General features: G+C 48.2%; 2 protein-coding genes across 3 annotated transcripts in view; one reads left to right on the top strand and one right to left on the bottom strand.

Moving 5' to 3' along the window:
* Window positions 1-4794: 4794 nt before the first annotated feature.
* On the bottom strand, window positions 4795-14211 carry LOC125941454 (uncharacterized). The gene is made up of 2 exons (XM_049658678.1): window positions 13572-14211; window positions 4795-8332 (listed from the first exon to the last, which is right to left on the bottom strand). The coding sequence occupies exons 1-2, from the start codon at window positions 13956-13958 to the stop codon at window positions 4808-4810; spliced, it is 3912 nt and encodes a 1303-aa protein (XP_049514635.1). The 5' UTR covers window positions 13959-14211; the 3' UTR covers window positions 4795-4807.
* Window positions 14212-20719: 6508 nt separating this feature from the next.
* The window catches only part of LOC119433462 (deubiquitinating protein VCPIP1-like), a 54839-nt gene continuing 52648 nt past the window's right edge, over window positions 20720-22910 (top strand). Inside the window, exon 1 of one of the 2 annotated variants that reach the window (XM_037700677.2) lies at window positions 20720-20965. The gene's annotated coding sequence lies outside the window, so the exon portion shown is untranslated. The remainder of the gene's footprint in view (window positions 20966-22910) is intronic. The other variant, XM_037700676.2, reaches the window with a different exon arrangement.

Below are 22910 nucleotides of genomic sequence, written 5' to 3'. Positions count from 1 at the left end.
TGACCAAAATCCCAACACGAATACAAGAAACTATGCACGTCTCACCGATTCCCAGGAACATGCACCCAAACTTCCACATCAGGACGGAGACAAGCCCGAGCGTAGGTGCTCGCGAGAAAGTATGGAAACCACCCCAATGTCTTGTACGTAGACGCGGCCAGCACCGCAAGAAGCACCGCATTCGTCACCAGCGTAGTCGACAATCACGGGACCGAAATAATTGCATCGTCGGTTTCAAGAGTGAGCGCTGCGGAGGCAGAGGAAACTAGCGATAGCGTTAGCCATCACGACGAGACCGCAGTGGGATTGCGTCATAATTCTGACTGACTCTCAGACAGCATGCAGAAATTACTCCATGGCCAAAATTTCCAGGGCTGCACATCGCATTCTGAATGGAGCGCACCAGCTGCCACCATACATACAAATCGTGTGGACTCCGGGGCATGAGTCCTTACGCGGCAATCAGCAGGCACACGCCTACGCCAGAGCGCATGCACAGCGGGAGCCGCGAGATGACCGCGCCGAGCAGTTCCAACCAGAGCCCATACCATTAACCTACACTCACATCCTACAACACTATCGCCTTTCACGAAGAACACTACCCCCCCCCCCCTCATAATTCTCTGACGCGAGAGGAGGCCGTAATATGGCGAAAACTCCAAACAAACACATATCCACATTTGAGTCTTTACCACGCCATACACCCTGCGCTGTATTCCTATAAATGTCCACACTGTGATCAATGTGCAACACTTTACCACATGGTATGGGCTTGCGCAAACACACCACAGCTAACACCCATAACACACCCCCCTACACGGCAATGGGAGGCAGCGCTGTCCAGCTCCGACTCGACGGACCAGCTCAACCTGGTCAACCGAGCGAGAAGGGCAGCTAAGGCCGCTGGACTCCTGGACTGAGGGGACCACCCACTGCAGAGCAGAGGCGCTACCTACGCTCGCGTGCTCTTTTTATTGAAGTTTATTCTCTCTCTCTCTCTCTTGAACCGGGTGCTGTGCGCTTTAGTTTGCAATCCGCGATTCGTCAACCTGTTGCTTAGCTGCGTAGCAAGAAGTGCCCTCTTGAATGACTGGCCGGCTCAAGAAGCTTAGCATGGCTTTTGCCGACAAAGTCACTGTTCTTTCTGCGAACTTCGTCGCTGTTTCATCGAGTGACACAACTTCAAGCATAGCACACACAAAGAAAATATATTTTCCTTTATTGCGAAAAAAAGAAAGAAAACTTGGCCGAGACGCACTAACGTGTGACCACGAAGAGTCCCGACCAACTTTTTTACGGTCTAAAACCAAGCATCTAAAAAAGTATGTGTACATGTTTGCTGACTACTCAAGGTTCTAACCGATTCAGTTCATATGCTGCAAATGTGTCCTAGTTCAAATGAACGCATACAAAGTTGGAAGTAATGAGGTGGACCGCGCTTTGAGCGTTCCTGCCACAGCGTCTTGCACAATTCTCATTGCTCAGTCGTACTGTTCAATTGATGGCGAAACTAAATCAATGTTGATGAAATGACTATGTCTCTCCGTTTTCTTGTGAGGCGAGACATGCACACTGTCAGAACGGAAAAAGAACGCTCACTTTTAGTCCCAAGTTGAATTTTTCTCAGCATGGCTGTTGTAGGATGACCTACATTGGTTGTTGCTCGAAGGCTCGAACATTGTCTTGCGCCGCTCGCAATTCAACCACCGCGCCTCTCAAGAGCCACAGCCTCCAGCAATTTCGGTCTCGATGGCAAAAACAAGGCCGCACCACGCGATCGTTTTGCTCTTGGACAAGAGCAACGTCCGGCGTTCCTATACTTCGCGCAGTATTGTAAAAATACAAAAATAAGACTGCCACCATCGGCCCCATGAGCGCACCAGTCACACCAAGAACTAAACATGCATGCTACACAACAGATGAAATTTTGAATAGATAACGTTTTTTTTTCTGAATTGATGATTTAGGCGGTGATCTCTTGAGAAAGGTTAGCGCGCATCTTCTCGAGAATTATGAAAAAAAAAACGATTTCGAGGTATGTAGACAATGGTAACTGTTAAAGCAATAGTGTGTCTGAGCTGTCTTACTGGGAGTTGGCTATGCGCCCCTTTGGCTAGATTGAGATTTTTTCACTTACCCTGTGGGCGGATAGGAAAAAAATACGTTTGTTCTCTGAGCCTAATGCTATTTGTTGTATACTTGAACTATTTATATAAACTTCGCGAGACCTAACATTCCGTCACTGCGGTTCCTCCGATCACATTTTTTTCTCTTTCGGGCTGTTAGCAACCGTAACGAGAAGCTTTAAACAGATGATTACATCCGTTGTCATAAAAGAGCCAGAATGGAAGTATAGTTGAATTTCACATGGTGGTCTGCAACGAGCCACAGAGTATGACTGCGAGAAATAATTTAGGCGCTCGATATCCTATAGTAAACGATCAAAGCGAAACGGTCCAAGAGCAACAATCCTGGCCGCAAGGATCGCGAACAATTCCGCATCAGAAAAGCTTCAACGCACCGTGAGTATTTTTATGGTCTGGTTGAACTGACTGGTACACGGGCCAATTGTACACACGTTGCGGCTCACACTTAAGAGGCGGGCAATGTTCCTTAATCAGCCCCTCCTCTTGACCGCGATACGAACCGCGTGCAGTGGTTCTCCGTGGAACAGCGTCATCTGGTACGGCTTCGGCGGTGGGCTCTGGTGATGGCGACGCCGCCGTACGGCGATGTCATGTTGTAGTCTGTGGTGCTGGGTCGTCTGACTGCGTTCGCGGTGCCCTCGCCTGGCGACGATGTTGTGCTGCAGCACGGGTCGCAGGGTGGTCGTCGACTTGCTCTCGAAAGGATGGCGGCGCCCGAAGAGGTCCATGATGGCGGGCCTCCGGGGGGTGGTACTCGGTCGTCGCGTTATCTTCATCATGGGGAAGTGCAGCCTCGCGTCGTCCTCGTCGTCGTCGTCGTCGTTGCCGCTGTCGAACACCAAGCTGACCGGTTCGGTGGTTGTTGTGACGATTTCCGGGAGCGGGACTTTTCGCTGCACAGGACGAAGTTCCTCTGGAGAAATGTTTGAGGGGGACGTCTGCTCTTCGACCGTCTTCTGCACTGTGCGCGTCTTCTGGTCGGCGTGCGTCGCCTGCTCTGTAGGCGTAGTTCGCGAGCCAGCAACAATATGCGGCTTTGTCACCGTTCCTACGGAGACGTCAGGTCGACGCGACTCGAGACCGGAAGTCGATGTTTGCTTGTTGGTCAATACATGACCTTTCGGACCTGAAGTCGACTTTACTATCTTTTTCTGCTTTTCAAGCATTCCAAGCATGTCTCCGCCAGCGCCCACTTCTGGTATGGGTGTATCACTGGCTGATGTCGTAGTGATCTTTACAATGGGCGTTCGACCTCTAGTGGAAGTGCTTACAGGTGGCAAAGAGCTACTCTTGAAGGCGGAAGCCGTAGTTTTATTTTCTTCACGCGCGTGCGTAGTTTTCTGCGATGTTTTCTCCACACGCAAATGCACAGATGGCGAAACCGTGTGTGTGGATGATTTCGTGGCGAAACCTAATGGGACGGGTTTCCTCGTCTTATCGCGAACGTTGCTATCTGAAGATGCATTCTTCGAGTGATGAGGCGTTGTCTCCTTTCTCGGTCTGTCAAGCTTCCTTGTGGTTGACCGTTCTGTTTCCGGTGGCCTCTCATCACGGGAGTGCTTTGAATGCCCTTCAACCTCTCTCGTTATACTTATCTGTTTCTCAGTTGACGTGGAGGTTGTTGCGGAAACGGTGCGCGTATAAGGCACGTTGGCGCTCGTTTCTTTTCCCCAATGGCGTACACTTGGCGTCAATGTCTTCCCGCCTCCAACAAACACTCGATTATCGTCTGTCGGCACTCTTGTAGCATCCCTCTCTCTTCGGAGGCGGCTTGTAGTGTCCACTGTGGTTACCGATGGTGATGTCGCACTTGACGTCTTTTGTGTGACGCCTCCCGTTAAGGCACTTCTATTCGGCGTTGTGGTTAGTTTGTCCTCGTGAAGTGCCCTGTTATCTGGCTTGATATCTGAAGCTTTTATATGTTGGCCGGTGATTGGTGAGAGAGTGCTGATAGTAACTGACAGCCTCGGTACAGTGGTGCTCGCTGAAGACTTCTCTTCACTTGTTCTTTCTTTGGACACTGTGCTTCTGGATGAAGGAGTCATCTTTTCAAAATGCCCCCTTTTATCGACTAAATGCGTCGAAGGCTGGGTGAACTCTTCTGAACGTGCCAAGTTGTCCTTGGCTTCTGGGATCAACTTCTTGGACTGGCCGGTTTCCTGGGTGCTCTTCTTTACCATAATTTTCGTGCTGTGTGAAGGATGCACTGATGTTGACGACTCCTCGGCAAGCGCTCTTTTGTTGGCTACGGGCTTGGAAACGTATTTTGCTGAGGTCATGTGACTTGCATTATTGGAAGTTGTCATCGTTAGGCGGTGACCAGAGCCTGTTGAAGACTGCACAGTGTTACTGCGTCGCCGGCTGTCGAACCTCCTCTGACGATGACCCGTTCCCTTTATCCACCTCAATTGTAATGCCGTTTATCTCCCCTAACGTCACGGTGTGCCTTGTTGGGCTTGTTGCAAGGGTCGGGCGATGTTTAGGAGCTGCAACGGAAACGTTTTTGTTTTCGAAGCCTTCCGAAGGCTGCGATTTTAGGGGCGCGTCTGTGTTGAACTGAGTTTTCGGCTCTTTCTTACCTTCGTCTATCGAAGAGTTTTCAACGGCAGGTGAAGGTTTCAAGGTTTTATCTCGGTATGCCGGAGACGTGAGCGTGTCGTCTATTCTTCGGTGAACGCTGTCACTCGGGGGCTCGTTTCCGCGAATGCATTTGGCGAGCTACTAACGAGTCCTAACTTCTCTCTGTGTTGAGTGGAAGTACTTGCTCTTGTGTGCACTACAGAAGGTCTCGCCTCGGTCACCGGTACTCCTTTGTCTGAATGAGCGATGGTCTGAGAAAGGTGATTTGAGGTATCACGCCCAGCCGAAGGAACGTGATCACCAGAAATTTTCGGTATTCCTACTTTTGGAACTTCGTTCAAGACCACAGCTGTGGTTCTCGACTTACTACCCGTTGCTACCTTATTCTGAATGATTATGTCGACGTTAGACGGTTCCGTGAACGCGTCCACCTTCTTCACAGCTCTGGCATCAATACGAAGGTAATTTTCTTCATGGTTATGAACGTCATCCAAGTCATCTGTTTCATTGGTAGAAAGGTGGGTGGCGAGAGGCCCAGCCTCAGGCGACGCGGGACTTGACATCGCGCCGTGAGAGCGCGTGAGCTCGCGTTTTGTAGGGCTCGCCAAGCCTATTCTTGGTGGTGTCAGCTCCATCACTTCGGGCTCGAAGTTTTGCGCCTCGTTGTGCCTTGGCGTTGACAGGCGCACTGACGAATTGTCAGTGATGGTGTCTTCTTTTAGGCGGATCGCGTTGCGGCTGTGATTCAGCGCCGACTGAAATATGTTGCGCTCCTCTTCCGGAACCATGTCGTCGTATTCCTTACCATGTGTACCTAACGCAGCCAAGTCGTCATCAGGCCCACGCGTTGTTATGTTGGTGGCGTTGGTGTCTCCGACTGCGATAAACTCAGGGCGTTCAATTGGAATGGGTTCGATGTTCATCAACCCTGGACGCACCTTGCTAGTATTCTTCCAGACCCCTTCAGTGGCGTTTAATTTGGGGATAGCAGCATTGACTGTTGAAGCGCTTCTTCTTACGTTGTTTTGAGTAAACTCCGAGCCCTCGTTTTGGATAGGTGCTGAATCTCGTTCAGGAACCCTGCTTCCAGCAAAGCTACTCGCATCGAGCCGCTGAACTGTGGCATTTGCACGACTAGTTACTCCAGCAAACTTGAGGCTTACTACTTTGTTCTCCGATGTCTTGTAAGTCTCAGAAGCTCGGATGCCTGACAAAGGCGATCCATCATCGTGTGCCCTTGTGTTGTTTCCTCCATATTGTGGTGGTTCTTCTCTCTTTCCCTGCTTCTGGCTTCCGCTACCATCTTTCATAGCATTTCTGTTCGTTGGGGCTTCGCTTTCTGGGCTCAGGTTACCACGATCCACTCTGGGATTCACTAATTTTGGCGATGCGTCACTGGAATCAGGTGCCTTGCCGTAATCATGCCTCTGATCGGCCCTTTCTTCAGAAGCATGCGCGGTAAAATTGCCAGCAGCACCGATGTCTGAAGGTAAAGCCCTGCTGCGAGGCGTCTCATCGCGACTTAAGCTTCCGAGGGGAAACGCTTTGACATCAGCTCGGAAATAATTGCCTTCGGATTTGCTGGGAGCGCCGCGTCCTGCTTCCGTAGATGAACCAGACCCAGCCTTGGCAAGACCACCGGACACGTCCGCCAAATATTGCTCCGATCCATTCGAGGGGACGCCAACAGCCGGTTCTTCTGGATATCGGAACACAGCGGGCACGGGGCCCTCCGGCACATCGTAGCGGCCGACGAGATTCGGCGACACGCTTTTCTCAGGAGAGCCTCGACCGATGTCTTCAGCGTTCGTCTTCTGGCCGGACAAGGCATGGCGAATCGCGGCGGAAACTGCTGGTCGAACCTTGTCGAGCCCTCTTGACGCACTTTCGTTTCCGGAGACAGCGCTTCCTCTGTCCTGTCTGGAGTCTCCAGAGAATCCTTGAAGCGAAGATTCGTTGAACCCGAAGAAGGGGACGGATGTAGAGGCAGGAGCCGCCAGGAACCGCCCGGCCAACCGACGCCGCAGCTCAGCAGAGGGCTTGTCAGGGGAGTAAAACTCTTGTTCGGCGAGGTCCCTGGCATTGTTCCTTTCCGTGGCTGGTTTCAGAGGATTGTAGAAGTCCCAACCTAGGCCGCGCCTGGATATGTAAGGATGGTATGGATCCAGGGTATATTTGGTAGGCGGAGGTTCCTCGGGCTTTTCCGGCCAACCGCCCGCGGCAATGCCTTCATCGAGGGCATCCTTGCCCTTCTTGTTGGTCATGTAGTCGATCATCAGCCTTCGTCCCTGGAGAGCGTCGATACCGTCGTGCACTTTAGAAGGCCGCTGCTTAGGGGAGAGGTGCTTCTTGAAGAACTCGGCAAAGGACAGCACTTCATTGGCCTCCTTGTTGTTAGACGGTATTCCCTCGATCATCCTCTGCTTGCCGCTGTTTTCCGCCGACAAGGCGGCCGAGCCGTTTTGTTCGCGGTTGGCGGCTGCCCCCTTATCCGAAGGCCGCAATGGCGCTCCCCTATTTCGGCCCTTCCTCTCTGTCATCTGTACCAGTTCCTTTTGCAAGGCAATGTCTACTTGACTTGCACTTTCATGGCCATCTTTCCTAATGACGTCGCCTAAACCGGCGCCTCGCTTAACGTTGGGGCCTTTCGGTTGTGCGGCCATATTACGAAACTTCCGGAGCTTGAGCTTTAGCTTTTCGGAGCGTAGACGCCGAAGCTCTTCCGCAGTTCTACTTCCTATTGCCGAGGAGAATGCGCGTCCGCCCTTGTATCCTCGCCTGTCCTGAGTCTTCGCATCAATCGAGTAATGCAATGGCTTTCTGTCGATAAGCGCGGCTCCTTCGTGGAGGACGTCCACCTTGTCCTTACCCAGCCGGTTCGAATAGACGCGCGGATGAAATTCTCCAGGTGCGTCGTTCACGCTGGACTCCTTGTGACCAACGTAAGTCATTTCTCGCACGTTCTTCCCGATCATTGGTGTCTTCTGTAACGTCGGTCTCCCCTCTTCCCCTCTTTGGGCCGACTCTTGGCTCCCGAGAGAGTGTAGCTCCATTTCTGAATGTCGAAGACTTGCATCCCCCCGGGACAACGCCGAAGCCATTGCGCCGGCGACGTCAGACATCTGGCTTTCACGGCCACCATCTTGGCTTGCGCCGGAACCGACCGCTCCGCCACCTCCCTTGCCGCCGGTTCTCGAAGCAGGCTCTCCCCGAACTTCGTCGTTGTCCGAGCTTTCCTCCGGCCCTTCTCCGACGGCCATTTCCTGGCGTCCGATTTGCACGGGCAGATTATTAATCCCGGTCGCTGCTGACGGCTGCTCTCCTCGGCCCATGCTCTCGGGCTTGGCTTGGCCGCCAGCTTCTGGCTGTTTTCCCGGCTCCCGCGGCTGTTGCGTCTGTTGCGTAAGACTACCTGCTGCTGCAGCTGCCGAAACCCCGGTGGACTCTGGTCGGGAGTCATCGACGCGGTTATCCTTGTCGCGGATTAGCGTAGCTTGAGGCGCCCGAGAACCTGACGGTTGCTCCACCTCGACTCCGGCGGCCTGTTGACGTCCAACGACGTTGGAAGTTGGGTGACCGCCGCCCCCGCCTGCCGTCCTGTTGGCCTGCGTGAGAATCGTACGTCCGGCCGTCAGCTGCACAATCAACACATTCACGCTGCGTTAGTGGAATAGATGTGTTTGCCTCATGCGAGGCATGCATGGAATACACGTAATTACTTTTTGTTGCCTACTTAGATCAGCATCTCTTAAACGACAACTCAACAAAATATTGAACCGTGTAAAAAAGCCTAGTTTAAGATAGCGTAGATATAGAAAAACCTTCGCGCAAAATTTTACGTTCGACATACTGAGCGGAAGGGTCACGGAAAGCTCGCAAAAATTGTTGTTTTCGATACCGAAACTGAAAGAAATGTCGAGATTGCCGTTCGCCGGAACTGACGCATAGCCTAGAGTGTGCGGCTCCTCAGCATGAACTCCGAGATAAGGCGGCGTGCATGCTGGGACTTAAAAGCGACAGCCACCAAATGTCCGTGTCGTCTGCTTATAGGAGCTGTTCAAAGGCTGCTAACAAGAAAAATATGCAATTACCAGCCCTGCGGCTTTGCGGAGATTGCTTCAGCGGTGTATTCTACTGAAATAAAACAAATTTAGCGAAGGTGAAATGATGTTGCAGTTGGCCTTTAATACGTTTCCTCCCCCTCCCTCCACCCGCAACCCCTTCCGCTATGTCTGATAGCTCACGTCGCCGGTGTACGACATCGTTTCAAAATGCATTGCGCGAAAATAACACCGATAAAGAGAGGAGGCGAGACGGTTGACACTAGCCGTGCCATCAGTTAATGTCGTGTTTAAATTGGGGTTATTAGTTGGAGTAAGTATGAAATTGTAATATTTCCGTACTCATTTCCTAAACTGCAATCCCTATAGACTGACTCTGTACAGGCATTGAGCATTGAGATTAACACTTTTCAATTGAACAAACTGTTTTATATATAGTCCAGTGTCTAGTTCTTTTTCCGCTAATCATTCAGCATACCATTTTGAGCTGAGCCATTTTATTATGCACACGAATGACTAAGTTGGCCCACACTTTAATCGCACACAGCTGCTACTGCAGCTAGCGCCGCTATAGGGCGACTGGCGACTTTAATATCAATACTCATTTGATTAAAATCGGTTTGGTTGCACAATACAATTGACACATACACTAGCAAAAAAAAAGAAAACGATATGAAATCTTTCTCACGACGAAATTTCGCTCGTGATTAAATACTTAGCGCAAATATCTCTCTCGTACGTACGCTCTGAGAGGGACAATCACGATAATACCGTTGACGTTAATAGCAATCAGGACAATAGCTAATGCTTTAGTGGATCACTAATTCCACTTATGCATGAGTCGAACAAGGAATATTGCGCTGAAGCAAACCTTTCAACTAGGGTACTTTTCTTCGTGCAGGGCTGACAGAGACAAGTCCCCTTGTCGAAACCGTAGCTTGCACGTAACGAATCACATGTAGTTAATTACATGTAATCCACTAATTTTCCGGTAATTTCGTGATTTAATGATTACTTTGTTTACACGGTAACGGTAGCTGTAATTCAATTGCTCTTTTTCTTAAGCAAACAAGTAACCAGTTACCTTATTGATCAGACAAGCTGTAACAGGCGACGTCTCTTTGAGCACCTAAAGTCGGCAGAAACTACAGTAGAACGCCCGTCATCGTGCCACGCAGCAGCGTCACGGATGCGCATGTTCAGTATTCGTTTTAACTCAGTATTCGTATTAACCGGTGCTGGTATGTCGCGACAGCGACGGGCACTTAGGAACTTATTGCCAGCTGGAAATCACATAAGCACCGGTTTTTTTTTTCTTTTTCACCTTTCCTTTAGCCCAACCGGAAGCATCTTCTCCAACTCCCAACGACCTCGAAGCGCTGCGCTTCATGCACGACCAAGTTGCCGAGTCGTCATCATCATCATCATCATAATCAGCCTATACTTATGTCCACTGCAGGACGAAGGCCTGTCCCTGTGATCTCCAATTACCCCTGTCTTGCGTTAGCTGATTCCAACTTGCGGCTGCAAATTTCCTCACTTCATCACCCCACTTAGTTTTCTGCCGTCCTCGACTGCGCTTCCCTTCTCTTGGTATCCATTCAGTAACTCTAATGGTCCACCGATTATCCATCCTACGCATTACTTGGCCTGCCCAGCTCCATTTCTCCGCTTAATATCAAGTTGCTGAGTAATGAGTGCGAAAGATTTCCTTACGTTACAACACCGCCCCCAGCGCGTACATGGAGCGAGTTTTTGAGTGTCGCTGCTGATGTCTTTACAACACAAACGAGGGGAGATGACCGCTGAATTTTTTTAAAGCAATTGACGGTAAACATCAGCAACGTGTGAAGAGCTTCAGGGGACGCAGTGAAAAGTGCCAGACCAGCTCGTTCTGTTCACTGTATCGGTGCAACGTTAATAAAAGTTTGAAATAAAGTAGCAAAGAAGTAATCAATTACTTTTGAGTAATTCCTCAAATACTTTTGTAGGGCAGTAATTGCTAACTGATTAATTAGTCTTTTATGTAGTAATTGTAAATGTAATAGGTTACATTTTTTTCTATAGTCTGTACAAGCCTGGTCGAAACGTTGGCTTCAGGCGGCAACATTCTTTGTTCGACCACTGTTAATAACTTCAAGACTCCATCTATCCCTGAACTTATGTTTTGTTTCGTATGTTTTTTTTTTCAGTTCTCACCCAGATCTAAGCTACTTGTATCCAGAATTTCAGTTTATAAACATTTTTTTTTCCTGCGCGGAACATGAACACTTTAAGACCCATGTTCGCTTGAGAATGCTCTTTAGCCAGACAAGTACCCCGATATAGGGTGCTATATTTCAAGCAGCTTCCGCACAGGCACCGCGCATGCAATAAAAAAAATGAAAAAAACAAAGGTTGTCTTAAAGGCAGACTTAAAGAGATTGGTTAAGCTGGTTTAGTAAGTTAAGCTCTTGTAACGCCAGAGGTTTAATACCAGGAGCGATACCTTAATACCAGTGAGCAGTCAACACAGAAATACAGTATATATGAAGCTAGAACTCGACATCCGCAAAGAGACTACCGCCGACATCAGCAACAGCGGTAAAAAAAAAAAAAAAAAAAAAAAAAAGACTGCTAGCACGTTTATCACTAGCAATGCTCCGATGGGGGCTATACTTGGAATATCGCGGTAAGACGCCCCGCTTCACAGCGCAACAAAGGACAGGTCGAGGACACAAAATGAGACGCGCCAACTCGCAGTTGTTTTTTCGTTAGAGCGCGTACAGAATTCCGAAGAAAGAAGAAAAAGAAGAAATGAGTGCTAAGTAAATCTATGTTTCTTTCAGTTGTTTGCACATGCTCTGCGTTAAAAGATGAAAAAAAAAATCACAAATTTTTTCCTAAGAGCTATGGACGGACTGTTTACGTTATCGTTATTTGTTATTGTTATTTTTTTCCGTCTGATAACCTTAGTGACAGCTTTAGCGCGCTCGAAATGATGCGTGAGGCAAAATGAGGCGAACGCACGCGGTTCTTCAAGCCGGAAATTGTAGCAGAAGAAGTCACGGTGTGCAAAGGAACACTTTAGAAGCACCCATCATCATCATCATCATCATCATCATCATCATCATCATCATCAGCCTATATTTATGTCCACTGCAGGACGAAGGCCTCTCCCTGTGATCTCCGATTACCCCTGTCTTGCGCTATCTGATTCCAACCTGTGCCTGCAAATTTCCTCACTTCATCACCCCACCTAGTTTTCTGCCGTTCTCGACTGCGCTTCCCTTCTCTTGGTATCCATCCTGTAATTCTAATACATACAGTATACACGCGTGTTAAAATGCCCTTGTCGCGTCGAAGTGGTCGGCTGTAAATGTGCGGCCAACTCACGGATCGCTGGCATTGGAAAAAGCACAGGCAACCCTGTCTCAGCGCGCAAAGATGACAATGAAGTGTATAATGCACTGTATCTGCCTTTTGAACGCCGCTATTGGAAATGACAAATAAAACTTCAGCGCACTAGAAGTTACAGCTTGAGTGATATTGTGAACGAACAGTAGGAAGCAATATTTTTTTTTAACTTGTTTGGACATTGACTAGCGTATGTAATGTGGTCCTGTACAAAGTGTTTGGGGCCAGAGATAGCATTTTTTAAGTTTTGACTGGTTGCCCTGATGATCTCGTTTTGTTCTCGCAGCGATGCCCGGTTGTTTTCGTTTGAGTGCCCGGATAACGGCTCAGGTTTTTGGCTCAAGGTCACTTGAAGGTCTTCGTCAACGGCAGCTAAAAGCATTTCATGCCTAATATTCAGCCATAAAGTGTACAAAATCGAAACGCACATATAACAAGGCACATTTATATGTGCGATCTACAAATAGGTGCGAACTCACTGAGTGATAGATGTTTGACTCGCACAAGCCAAAGACGGGAACTTGTTGCCCCTATTTTCCTTGTGTGTATTGTTTGCGCAGCGGATCATGAAATGTGTTGCAACATGCGCAGTCATAGCTTCCTGTAATTTTTCGATACCAGCCCATAGATGCCAAAGCTGGGGAACCATTTAGAGGGCACCACTTTCTCAGTACGGCCCATGTTATGAGGCAAATGCGGTATATATCGTTTGTCGCGCCTCAAACAAACATGGACTAATGTGTTTCCTCTGCTAAGGTTTGTTTGACGCCCAACGCGTGATCACGTCACGTGTAGGGTGTGTTCCACAGTGCACGCTTAAACAAACATGTACTCATTTGTTTACTCTAGTAAGGCAGTGCAATCATTTTTTTACGCGGAGTAGTGCCTGCATGGTCTGTTTATTGTTGCGATCATTTATGTCAAGTGAGCAATGTGTGTAATGCCATCAATTCAACCTTTTGTTAACTATGAAATATGCATGTGAAACCATTGTCAGTTGTTATGACCTGTACTCTCACTCTGATTGGCTCTTGGAGGGTTAGGTTAGGTTAGGTTAGGTTAGGTTAACTTAGGGCACACCTGCAGGCTCTCGCGCACAACTGCAGGAAATTTTTTCCCGGCAGTTTGTCACGGGACTTTCGAGAGCCAGTAAGAGATGAGTGTCGGGAGGAATTCGTTTCAGAAATTGTCCCGGCTGCTGGGAATATTGACTCCGCCGTAAAAAAAAATAAATGAAAGATACCTCCATTATGACGTTATGCCGCGTGGCAACCCAAGCGAAAAAGAAAAAAGAATCTGGGAGGCGATGGCCCCGTAGTCCATTCCGGGCGTCCGCCCGCTGTCGTGGCCGGTCATTCCGCCGCGCCCGTTGCATCGGCTCACTCACCTTCAAGTTTCGTTCGCCGAGAAAGCTCGCCACGCTGTCCAGCTGTCTACCGGAGGAAGTCAGGTCCGAGTGACTGTCGTTCGCGTGCGGCGACGCGGACCCGTTGGCGACGCCGCCCCGATGTCGCCCTGCCCTGTTCAGTGCAAAGTGTAGCGACGGCAGGCGTCGGTTCGAGCACATCTTGTCCTGCTTGGCCGACCCGCCTTGCCGTGGCCGGGACACATCGGGCGCCGCCATCATGTAGTTCCAGATGAAGTAGGCCATCACGGGCGTGAAGATGAATATGTAGGCCACCGATGCGCCGATCACTACGCGGCGCAAGCGCTTCGACGCCGCAGTGACGCGCAAGTCCTTGATGTCGAGGTTCTCGAAGTTCCGAGGCCTCATGATGGGTGGTAGCGCGCCTGCCGCCCAAGCGCCGGGCGCGTGGGCGCCTGGCTTCGCTCTTTATCTATCTCTCTCTCTCTCTTGTGTTTGCGGTGTCGGGCCCAGGCGCCGAGAGGCCTGGGCGTGGCACGGAGACGCGGCCTCCTGTGGGTTCACATAGCCGCCCTGGTCGCGACTTGTGGTTCTTCACATCGCGCGGAGGTTACGGCAGGAACGCCGCGCAGCTGTCGCTCTCGTCGTCATCTTCATCCTCTCCATTCCTCTCGGTGTTGGCGGCGATCGACGCTCGTGCCGTAGGTGATGATGAGGATGATGCTTTTCTTTATGGAGATGGCACAAAACATTGTTCGGGACAGGCCACAATACGAACAAGAAGTATTAAAACAAAATGGACTTCAAGTGGTATTACGATAAGAAAAGCTAAACTAAAAATAAGAAAAAAGAAATACAATCACAGAACAAGGTATATGGTAATGCGTAATACAGTAGTCAGTCTCGCGAAACTAAGAAGAAATAAGAAAGCAGATAAATAAAAGTGATAATTAAAAGACAGCTAAGGGCATGTGGCTAAGGGTACCTTACGCATCTCGATCCCAACCTTGTTTTCCTGCAAAAGTTACTATAATATATAGAGAAAACCTAGTGTCTAAGAGAGCTAAAGTGCATGTTTGTTCATACTGCAAGGAAATGACGGGTATAGTACATGGATATGCTTAGCACAAGCTTCTTCCTCCAGGCTTGAAAAAGCTCTAAGGTATTACAATTGTGATCATTTTCAACAATAAAATTTCTTTATAAATGCAGCTATATTCGCAATTATTATCCTCGCATTCGAAGAACTAATTGTATTCGTGCGTTCAGAAAATACATTTCTTGGAAATTTAGAAGTGTAAAAGTATAATAAGTAACCCCACAAGAACGCCATGAAGCGACAAGCGCGAATATTCGATAAATCCATACACTAACCCCCATCATACCCACTGTAGTTGAACGCTGACGGCGCCAAGGTTCCTGCTAATAGATATTGTAGGAATTTATGTCGTCATCGTCACCCATCGTGCTCCTCTTTCTGGCCTCTTTCTTTCCCTCTTCCCCTTCCCCCAGCGCAGAGTAGCTGGCTAGAGGAATGTACCTAAGGCTCACCTCTCTGCATTTCATATCATTAAATTTCTCTCTCTCTCCCCCTCTCTGTGCATTACACGACGCGAGTTTCACAGTGCCACCCAGCGATGATGATCGATGATGATGATTTCCAATGGTATCTCATGGTGGTGACCAATAGGGACCAAGCCCGTGTGCGCTGTCTACGTGTTACCATAACGTAATGTAGCATTCTCGTAAAAGAGAGAGAGAGAAGGGGAATCAGGAGCGCGGATATTTACCAGGACTTAGCCCGGTTGGCTACCCTGCATTGAACAAAAAGAAAGTGAAGGGAAAGTTTAAGAGAAGCAGACAAAGTCCAGCGTTGATATCGCCGACGTTGTGAAAGTTACCGACTCTGTATCACAGACGGTCGATCAGTCAGGTAGCCTTCAGAAATCGCAGTAGCACTTTTGTCACCTTCAGCTGCGATTTGCGATGCCATGGGCCCCAAGGTCTTGTCCAACTAGAAAGGTCTTCCTTCTAGCTGGTTTAGAGCTGTGTTTAGATGTTCACTTGAAGCCTTTCACTTGCAAAGGATGGGCAGTAGCACGTTTTGTATCTCGTAAATTTACCTACATGTCTGTGAGCCCGTTTCCACCTCTCCATTTCTGTCTTTCTTTTTTCCGGAATACTCCAGCAGTTTTTCTTTCTTCTTCCCCGCTGACCAGTTTGCACTTGCGTTAGCTTCAAACCCCGGCCCATCGGCGAGGCGGGCGTTTTCTACGGTTCGGGCTGAATGGATGATACTGTATGTGCGAGTGACAGCGTGCGTGGGTGAGCCGACGATGGTGGCTCAATCTTGCGCCCGCAAGGGAGGAAAGCGGGAAGGAAGCGTGCGCCGTCTTCCGGCGTGCGCAAGGCACCGGGGAAGGGGATAGATAGATAGATAGATAGATAGATAGATAGATAGATAGATAGATAGATAGATAGATAGATAGATAGATAGATAGATAGATAGATAGATAGATAGATAGATAGATAGATAGATAGATAGATAGATAGATAGATAGATAGATAGATAGATAGATAGATAGATAGATAGATAGATAGATAGAAGGAGCCTGAAGTATACAAAGAATGCTAATCGCATTGAAAAGTGGGGCGTACAGTGGGCGCTGGTAATCACTGTCACCGTTCTCCCAGTGACTGAAGAGCGCTGTTCATGTACACTAATCTGTGCAGCGTATCGCTGCTGCGTCGTGGCCTGCCTGCCTCGACTTTCCCATATACCGACAGACACGCACTGATTTGCATAGGAATTAAGCAGGTTTAACTGGGCAAAGTTGCCTATAATCAACTATAAGTTTCTGGGCTGTGGCGCAAACATCCCTGCGACTGTATACACGAGAGTCGAAGCTCCAAATGAAAAAAATAATAATAACTGGAATTGTCCCATCCAGGCCAATTTTGCGAAAGGGAATTTGAGGGATTCTTTTTCAGAGTATATAGTAAAGCGGCAGCAGGACAAAAAGGAGTGATCGTGTGTTTCTGCCTCATTACAGAAAATGCCACAGAGGGGAATGCCTCAAACCAGACCTGTGTAGAAAAAAACTGAGGGGTTACTCTATATACTCCCTACGGGAGCATATACAGTAACTCTAGTCCGACAGCGTAATCTGGTGAGGAATACGTGGAGACTGCGTATGTCGAATGATTCACTACGCCAGATAAATAGGGTCGGTGTTGAATCACTTCACTCGTCTTCATCTTCCTGCTGCGACCTTGTTTTGCTGGGCGGAAACAACGAGCCCTAATCTGCTTTCAATATGAACCTGTCTAAAACGAAACTGGTTACTCCGTAGCCACGTTATTACAGCTTTCGTCCAAACATGTGCCCGTCAGCTGGAAGTTAATTGGTGGCAGAGACCGATACAAAACTACCACTGCGCAAGAACTTTTCAGCAAATGGATTCAGCATTGTATCTTGAGTGTTGTACTTTTAAAAAAATCCGAAAGTCCTTCGGCACAACCGAAAATTGACCGAGTTCTTATACATGTCCACCATAACTATAACAGTAGCGTGAAAAGACTGGGCGAAGCAGCAGCAAGTCGCACACAGGATCGCTACAGATGATAAGGTCATCATCATCATTAAAATTTTATTAGAGAGTCACGAGCTTAAATCAAACCAGGAGTGTAAAAGATGTCACTTTTATATGAAATTAGAACATCGGATATTGCTACAGAGAGTCAGTTAAGGTTAAAAATTTGCGGGTCCAGCTTCGTTCTAGAGAAGCGCCCGAAGCGCTCCTCGCGGGTGTAGCTGCCGGGTGACCATGCGACCGCAGTTCGACCGTTGGCCGATCGAACTGTGTACTGTGGTGCGTTTGCACATTTCGACGTCGTGCGCTGATCCAGTGGTCCGATCACTCGGCGACCCGAGCGTCACAGTCATCGCAGTGAGTTGAGCCGTTTCTGCGTCTTTGTCGAAAACGCCCAAATGCGCGGAAGCTTCGTCTGCGCCAGCCGGTCGTTTGACGAAAGCGTGACAAATGTCCGTTGCGGTGAGACCGTCGTTTCCATGGTTGATCAACGCACGTACCCGTTAATCATTGAGTTTTCACGGATGGTGTTATCGATATTAGAATGTAGCGCCTCACGGAGACGTGCATGGGCACAGTCAGTGGTGTAGCCAAGAATTTTTTCTAGGGCGATTGGCGGGGGGAAGGGGGGGGGGGGGGGGGGGGGTGCTCGTGACATGGCGTGCTCGTAACGTGGCGTCGCAGCCAATGGGAATTTAGGGGCAATTTCGATGCTACAGCTAGACGCCGGCTTTTTCGTTCAATGAACCATTTGATGCTTTCGCATCAAAACAAGAAAGAACTGTAGGCGCGAACGTGGAAGGGTCTATTTGCCTGGCAGTCTTCTGCCGAACCCGCAATGAAACAGAAGATAGTAGATCCGAACAACGATTTTGCAAGAAAAGAGGACGTCGGTACGACTACGTCTACAGCTAAGTGATGGAAATGTAGGATGCTTATTCAGACATGAAAAGTTGTTGGTGCGTGAGCCCCCCCCCCCCCCCCCAAAAAAAAAAAAAAAAGACGATCTTTATATATGCTCGAGAACTTTTTCTGTACACGCTCAATGAAAATGTTATTTGAATTGATCGATTGTGCGGTTCCACGGCGCTGAGGCATATTCAACTAATGGGAGACAGATGGATGTAAAAATTTTAGGAAAGGAAGTGGGGTATACGTAAATATCTTGTAAGTATGCAGACCGACCAGAGCGCGCGCAATAATAACAGTAATCATAATAGTAATTATTATAATAACAACATAAAGCGAAGTCTGGACAGACTAAAAGCTGCATTCACGGCCCCTTCAAGGGCCCTATTGATAATGGGCACGTCTGTTCACGCAAAGTGTCCATAGCTTCAAGCACGATATGGCGAATGACGCCTATCTCAAGGTATGCATACTGGGCGCGCGTCAAATCGTTGCAGCGCCCGGGTTAGGCATAGAATACGTTCAGTTTACTTGCAGTGTGCTTGAGAGAAGCATCAAGATTCGCGGGTTTTCGTTTAAACGTGGTGATAAGAGCCGCACACGGGACAACGCACCGGAAGCAACCGAAACTAATACCCCTGTCACACGGGCACTCGAAAGTCTTTTGAGCAAAAAGACTTCTCCCAAAAAATAGTTTCGCCCGCAGACAAACGACAGGGCGCGATCTCTCTTTCAAAAGCGGTCTTTTCTGGAAGCGTAGTTCGTCGATCTCCTTTACGGCGAAAGGGATCGAGTAGCCTCAAAACCAGTGGGCGCCAGCAATTATTATGTTTTAAAGAAAATAAGCGAATGCATATTTTTCTGTTGTCTTGGCTCATCATAAAAAAAAAATTGTCTCGCAGAAGGTGTACTAACTCTAGAAAAAGAAGCCCAATATTGCCATATACGCATGAGCAGTTCGCTAGTTCTGCAAACTACTACACTAAATCTTTATAATAATGTTTCGTAATCTGGCGTTGTTACATTTATTTGAAAACGTGTAATACAATAAGTTTTCACCTTATATTTCGAGATACATCAGTATATTTTGGCCGATTTTGTTTTGAACGCTAGCGCCACGCTTTCGGTAGTGTGTCCAGAAGAAAACATTAAAATGAGATCGTTGGTGCCGTGTGTCTGCTGCGCAACACCTCTTAATTAAAAAGTCTTTCAACTTGGTAAAAGACGACTTGCGTAAAGGAGTTTTTTGCGCGCTCTTGTGACAGAGGTATAAAGTTCTTGAATGTTCTCTGTTATTCAGCTTTGTCACGTAAACTATAAATAATACAATTAGTTTAGATCAATAATTTATAGTAGTGAACGAATCTTCAGCTTGGGTGACTGGTACCATCACTGAATTGACCCAGTGGCTATGGCGTCACGATGCTGACGTGGGTCTCGGGTTCCATCCCGTCCGCGGCGGGCACGTTCTGATGGGGGCGAAAGGCGAAAAACGTGAACTGGCTGCGCGTTGAACACCCCAGGTGGTCTAAATTAATCCGGAGGCTCCCCTATGGCGTGCCTCATATTCAGACTGTGGTTAGGGCACGTAATACACTGGAATTTAATCAATTTTATCTTTTGTGTCTGCTACAGTGCGCGTGCACTCTCTTTCCTTTCGCCTTTTTCCTTTTATATTTCAATCCCTCAACATTTCCCCTGTGAAGGGTCGCCAACCGGACGTCGGGTTGGTTCCTCTCCCAGCCTTGCCTTGTTTAGTCGCTTTATATCATCTTTCTGATATTTCTCTCTCTCTTTTTTTTTCTCTCTCTCTCTTCTGTTCTTGCCTTTGGCTTCGCGAGTCGCGACAAGTGCATTCATAAACGTTATGGTTCGTAGTTATGGTTCTAGAAATTAGCGTCAGTAATATCTTAGTAATATGGAATACAAAAGAAATTAATGAACGTTTTTCTTTCTCTGTTTCTGTTCCGGTAACTATCATCACACTTTCTGCTCAAAAATATAAAAGCGAAACTGAAACACTGAACTGCACTGAACCAAAAGGTTGGCTTTCCTGTTGGCTTTGACTTGACTTTTTGCTTAGTTGGTGCGTTCGTCTTGCCATCTGCAATGCTGTTTTGCAGTGCGACAAGCATAGTGTGAAACTCTATGGCGACAAGCACGGGTGAAGGAAAGATTGCTTTATCGCTATTGCTATCTTGTCGCTCGAGCTGTGTGAAGCTGAATACGTAGAATCTTTTGGCACAGCTGGCTTTGCGTCGGTGTAAGTATTTGTCTCATAAACGACGTTTGCATAGGGGCGATAGAATATTGTCTTACGTATCTGTGTCAGGAGCACCCACAAACGAGCCTAATTATTTTGAAATAATACATTATCAATCATCAGAAGTGCTTCACAAGTGCGTGTGGAGCAAATAATTACCACTTATCACGTTCGTTTGAGAGCAGCATACTGGTGGAAAATGTGTGCTTTCGTTTTTTTTTTTTTTTCTTTTTTTTGTATTCTGTACTTGGCCATTGCACAAACGAACATTTATGGCAACACGGTTGTGAGCAAAACATTGGCAAAAAAAAAAAAAAAAAAAGGGAGTGGAGGGGCAGTTTAGTGACGTCACACAAAGTGAAATAGAAGCTGAACTGTTACATTGACAGGCTATTTCGAATGCGCCCGAAAGCGCCTGGCGTCGCTGGTTGCTGTGGCGGTGACTCGGGAGCTTGGAGATTTTCCGGTGCCCCTGTTGGATAACCGCATTTTCCCAGCTGGTTGCATCCCCACCGTTCGAACTAGCGTGTGCGTGTGGGGACGTTGGTCATCGTTCAGTTGTCATGGGACGGACGAGTCACTGCTGAGATGGATACCACAGTGGATACAACGGACTTGCTTCTGCACCTTTCACGAGCGTCGCTACTGGCGTAAGTTGCTCGCGGGAGAAGAAACGAGCTTGTGAAGGCTTTGCCAGTGTGTTTCCGAGCCGTGTGGCCCACAAACGCGGAGCTTGTTTACAAGTGGGATTTAGTGATTGGGAACTGCTGCTTTTCGCTGGCTGCCGTAATTGTAGCGATGCTGGGGGTTTGGTTTTGAAACGTTCGCTGGATCGTCGCGTGCAACATCTGAAATCGCTTTGTTTGTAGTCCCCGACGGAAGAAACTCGGAGAGGAATTCCACGGTCTGTGTTCTCGTTTTGTGGTGTTATGCATTTCTGCGCGTGAGCGCTTCCTGTTTTTCCCTCGTTAGAGCATCGCGAGGCGTTCTCGCCAGGATAAGAAAGCTGCGAAGGCGTGCGTGGGGAAAACGCGTTTACATGTGACAATTCCATTGAGGGACCCGCGATAAGTTTTGGTCCCATGGTTCAGCTGGAGACGTGCACCTTTTGTATTTGTCTGTCCAAAGCAATTGGCGGCATTGGGGTGGCGAAAGCCTCGCGTGAACTCATTGCCGCTGGGTTAGCAGGAAGGGTAAAGTTCTGGAATTGATAAAGGCCTGTGATCGTAACCAGCTTACGACTTGACGCACGCTGAAATACTTCAGGCTTTCTCTCTTTCTATTTCTTTTTTTGTCGCTCTCGGTTCGGTAAAGTGGAATCCCCATACACTTTTTTTTTTTTTCTATGAGTGCTTCCTGTGGAAGTGCATAGGGAACGTTGACAGCGTCGTGTTTAACGGCCCGCTAGTTGGTCCTACGAGTCGCGACATCACGACGCAGCGCTCAAATTCAGCAGCTTAGTCATCGGTCCTGGGCGGATCTCCTCGGTTGACATGCGCACACTTTTGAGGAGAAGAACATGTGCTCTCTGGCATGTCTTAACGCTGTTCCTACACGACATCACCAACATTAGTAACTTTATTATGGGCATGGTGTATCTCCACTGCATAACAAAAGCCGTTTCCAAGGATGTTCACTTTCCTCGGTCTTGCATCAGCCAAATCCATCGTGTGCCTCCATTATTCCTAATTACACCGCTTAATCTTCTACCACCTGCGACGGCACATCCCTTCACTTGATGCCCATTATATTATTCTTATAGGCCACCAGATATCTTCTCAGTGCATTGCCTTCCAAAGTCTGCTAGTTCACCTTCAGCTGAAATATGGGACACTAATGTTTGGTCCCTAAATCCATACAGCTGTCTTCCTGTCTCTTTATGTTACACCTATGATTCTTTATTACGTTAGAGATAGGGACTCCTAATGAATCCTTGAGAGGTTTGCCTGACATGCTATTCCACGTGAGATAGGAAATGATTCATACAGTGGACATCACAGACACAACATACACAGAATGTACCACACAGGGGCGTAGCCAGGGCGGGGGCTGATGGGGCTTCAGTCGCCCCCCCGAAATTTTTTCGTGCTGGCATGCACCGCCGACCAAAACAACCACCGACGCTGCGAATCATTCTGGATTTTCTGTACAATGTCTTTTTCACGCTCGAAAAGACATTTCGGCAGGAACATTGTGAACTCTGGCTGGATTTCGTGGCAACGCCTTTGCACCTGGAGTCACATAATACGAGGAGCCCCATCTGAGCACAAACTTTCAAGGGCTTTTCGACAGGGAGCGGGCGCGTTGTGGCATCTCGCAGCGGCCGCGGAATCTGCGGAGCGCATGGATTTCAATTACGGAACTTTATCAGTATAAAGTTCTCATAAACTTTTGGCGTGAAAGGTGCACTGACATTTCCAAAGGCGTGCTTTAGATTTTCAATTCTGAAACTTTATGGGTTTAATGTTCGTATAAACTTGGGCCAACATGTGCGCACTGGAGCCCTCGTGTCCAAGCCGTTCCAGAAATGGAAGCACGTGCTCGCAATCTTCCTCACACACGAAAATACTAAATATCACTGTGACTGTGAGCTGG

The sequence above is a fragment of the Dermacentor silvarum genome, chromosome 11, assembly GCF_013339745.2.
Source record: "Dermacentor silvarum isolate Dsil-2018 chromosome 11, BIME_Dsil_1.4, whole genome shotgun sequence".
NCBI classification, from domain to species: domain Eukaryota; kingdom Metazoa; phylum Arthropoda; class Arachnida; order Ixodida; family Ixodidae; genus Dermacentor; species Dermacentor silvarum.
The sequence above is the reverse complement of the archived record's forward strand: the minus strand, read 5'-3'. Positions and strand labels throughout refer to the sequence as shown.

Bases quoted from the DNA above. Each gene is read 5' to 3' on its own strand.
- LOC125941454 (XM_049658678.1), bottom strand. From the start codon at position 13,958: ATGAGGCCTCGGAACTTCGAGAACCTCGACATCAAGGACTTGCGCGTC. The intron at 8,333-13,571 runs GTGAGTGAGCCG...ATTCTCACGCAG, and splicing joins TCGGCGAACGAAACTTGAAG to GCCAACAGGACGGCAGGCGG.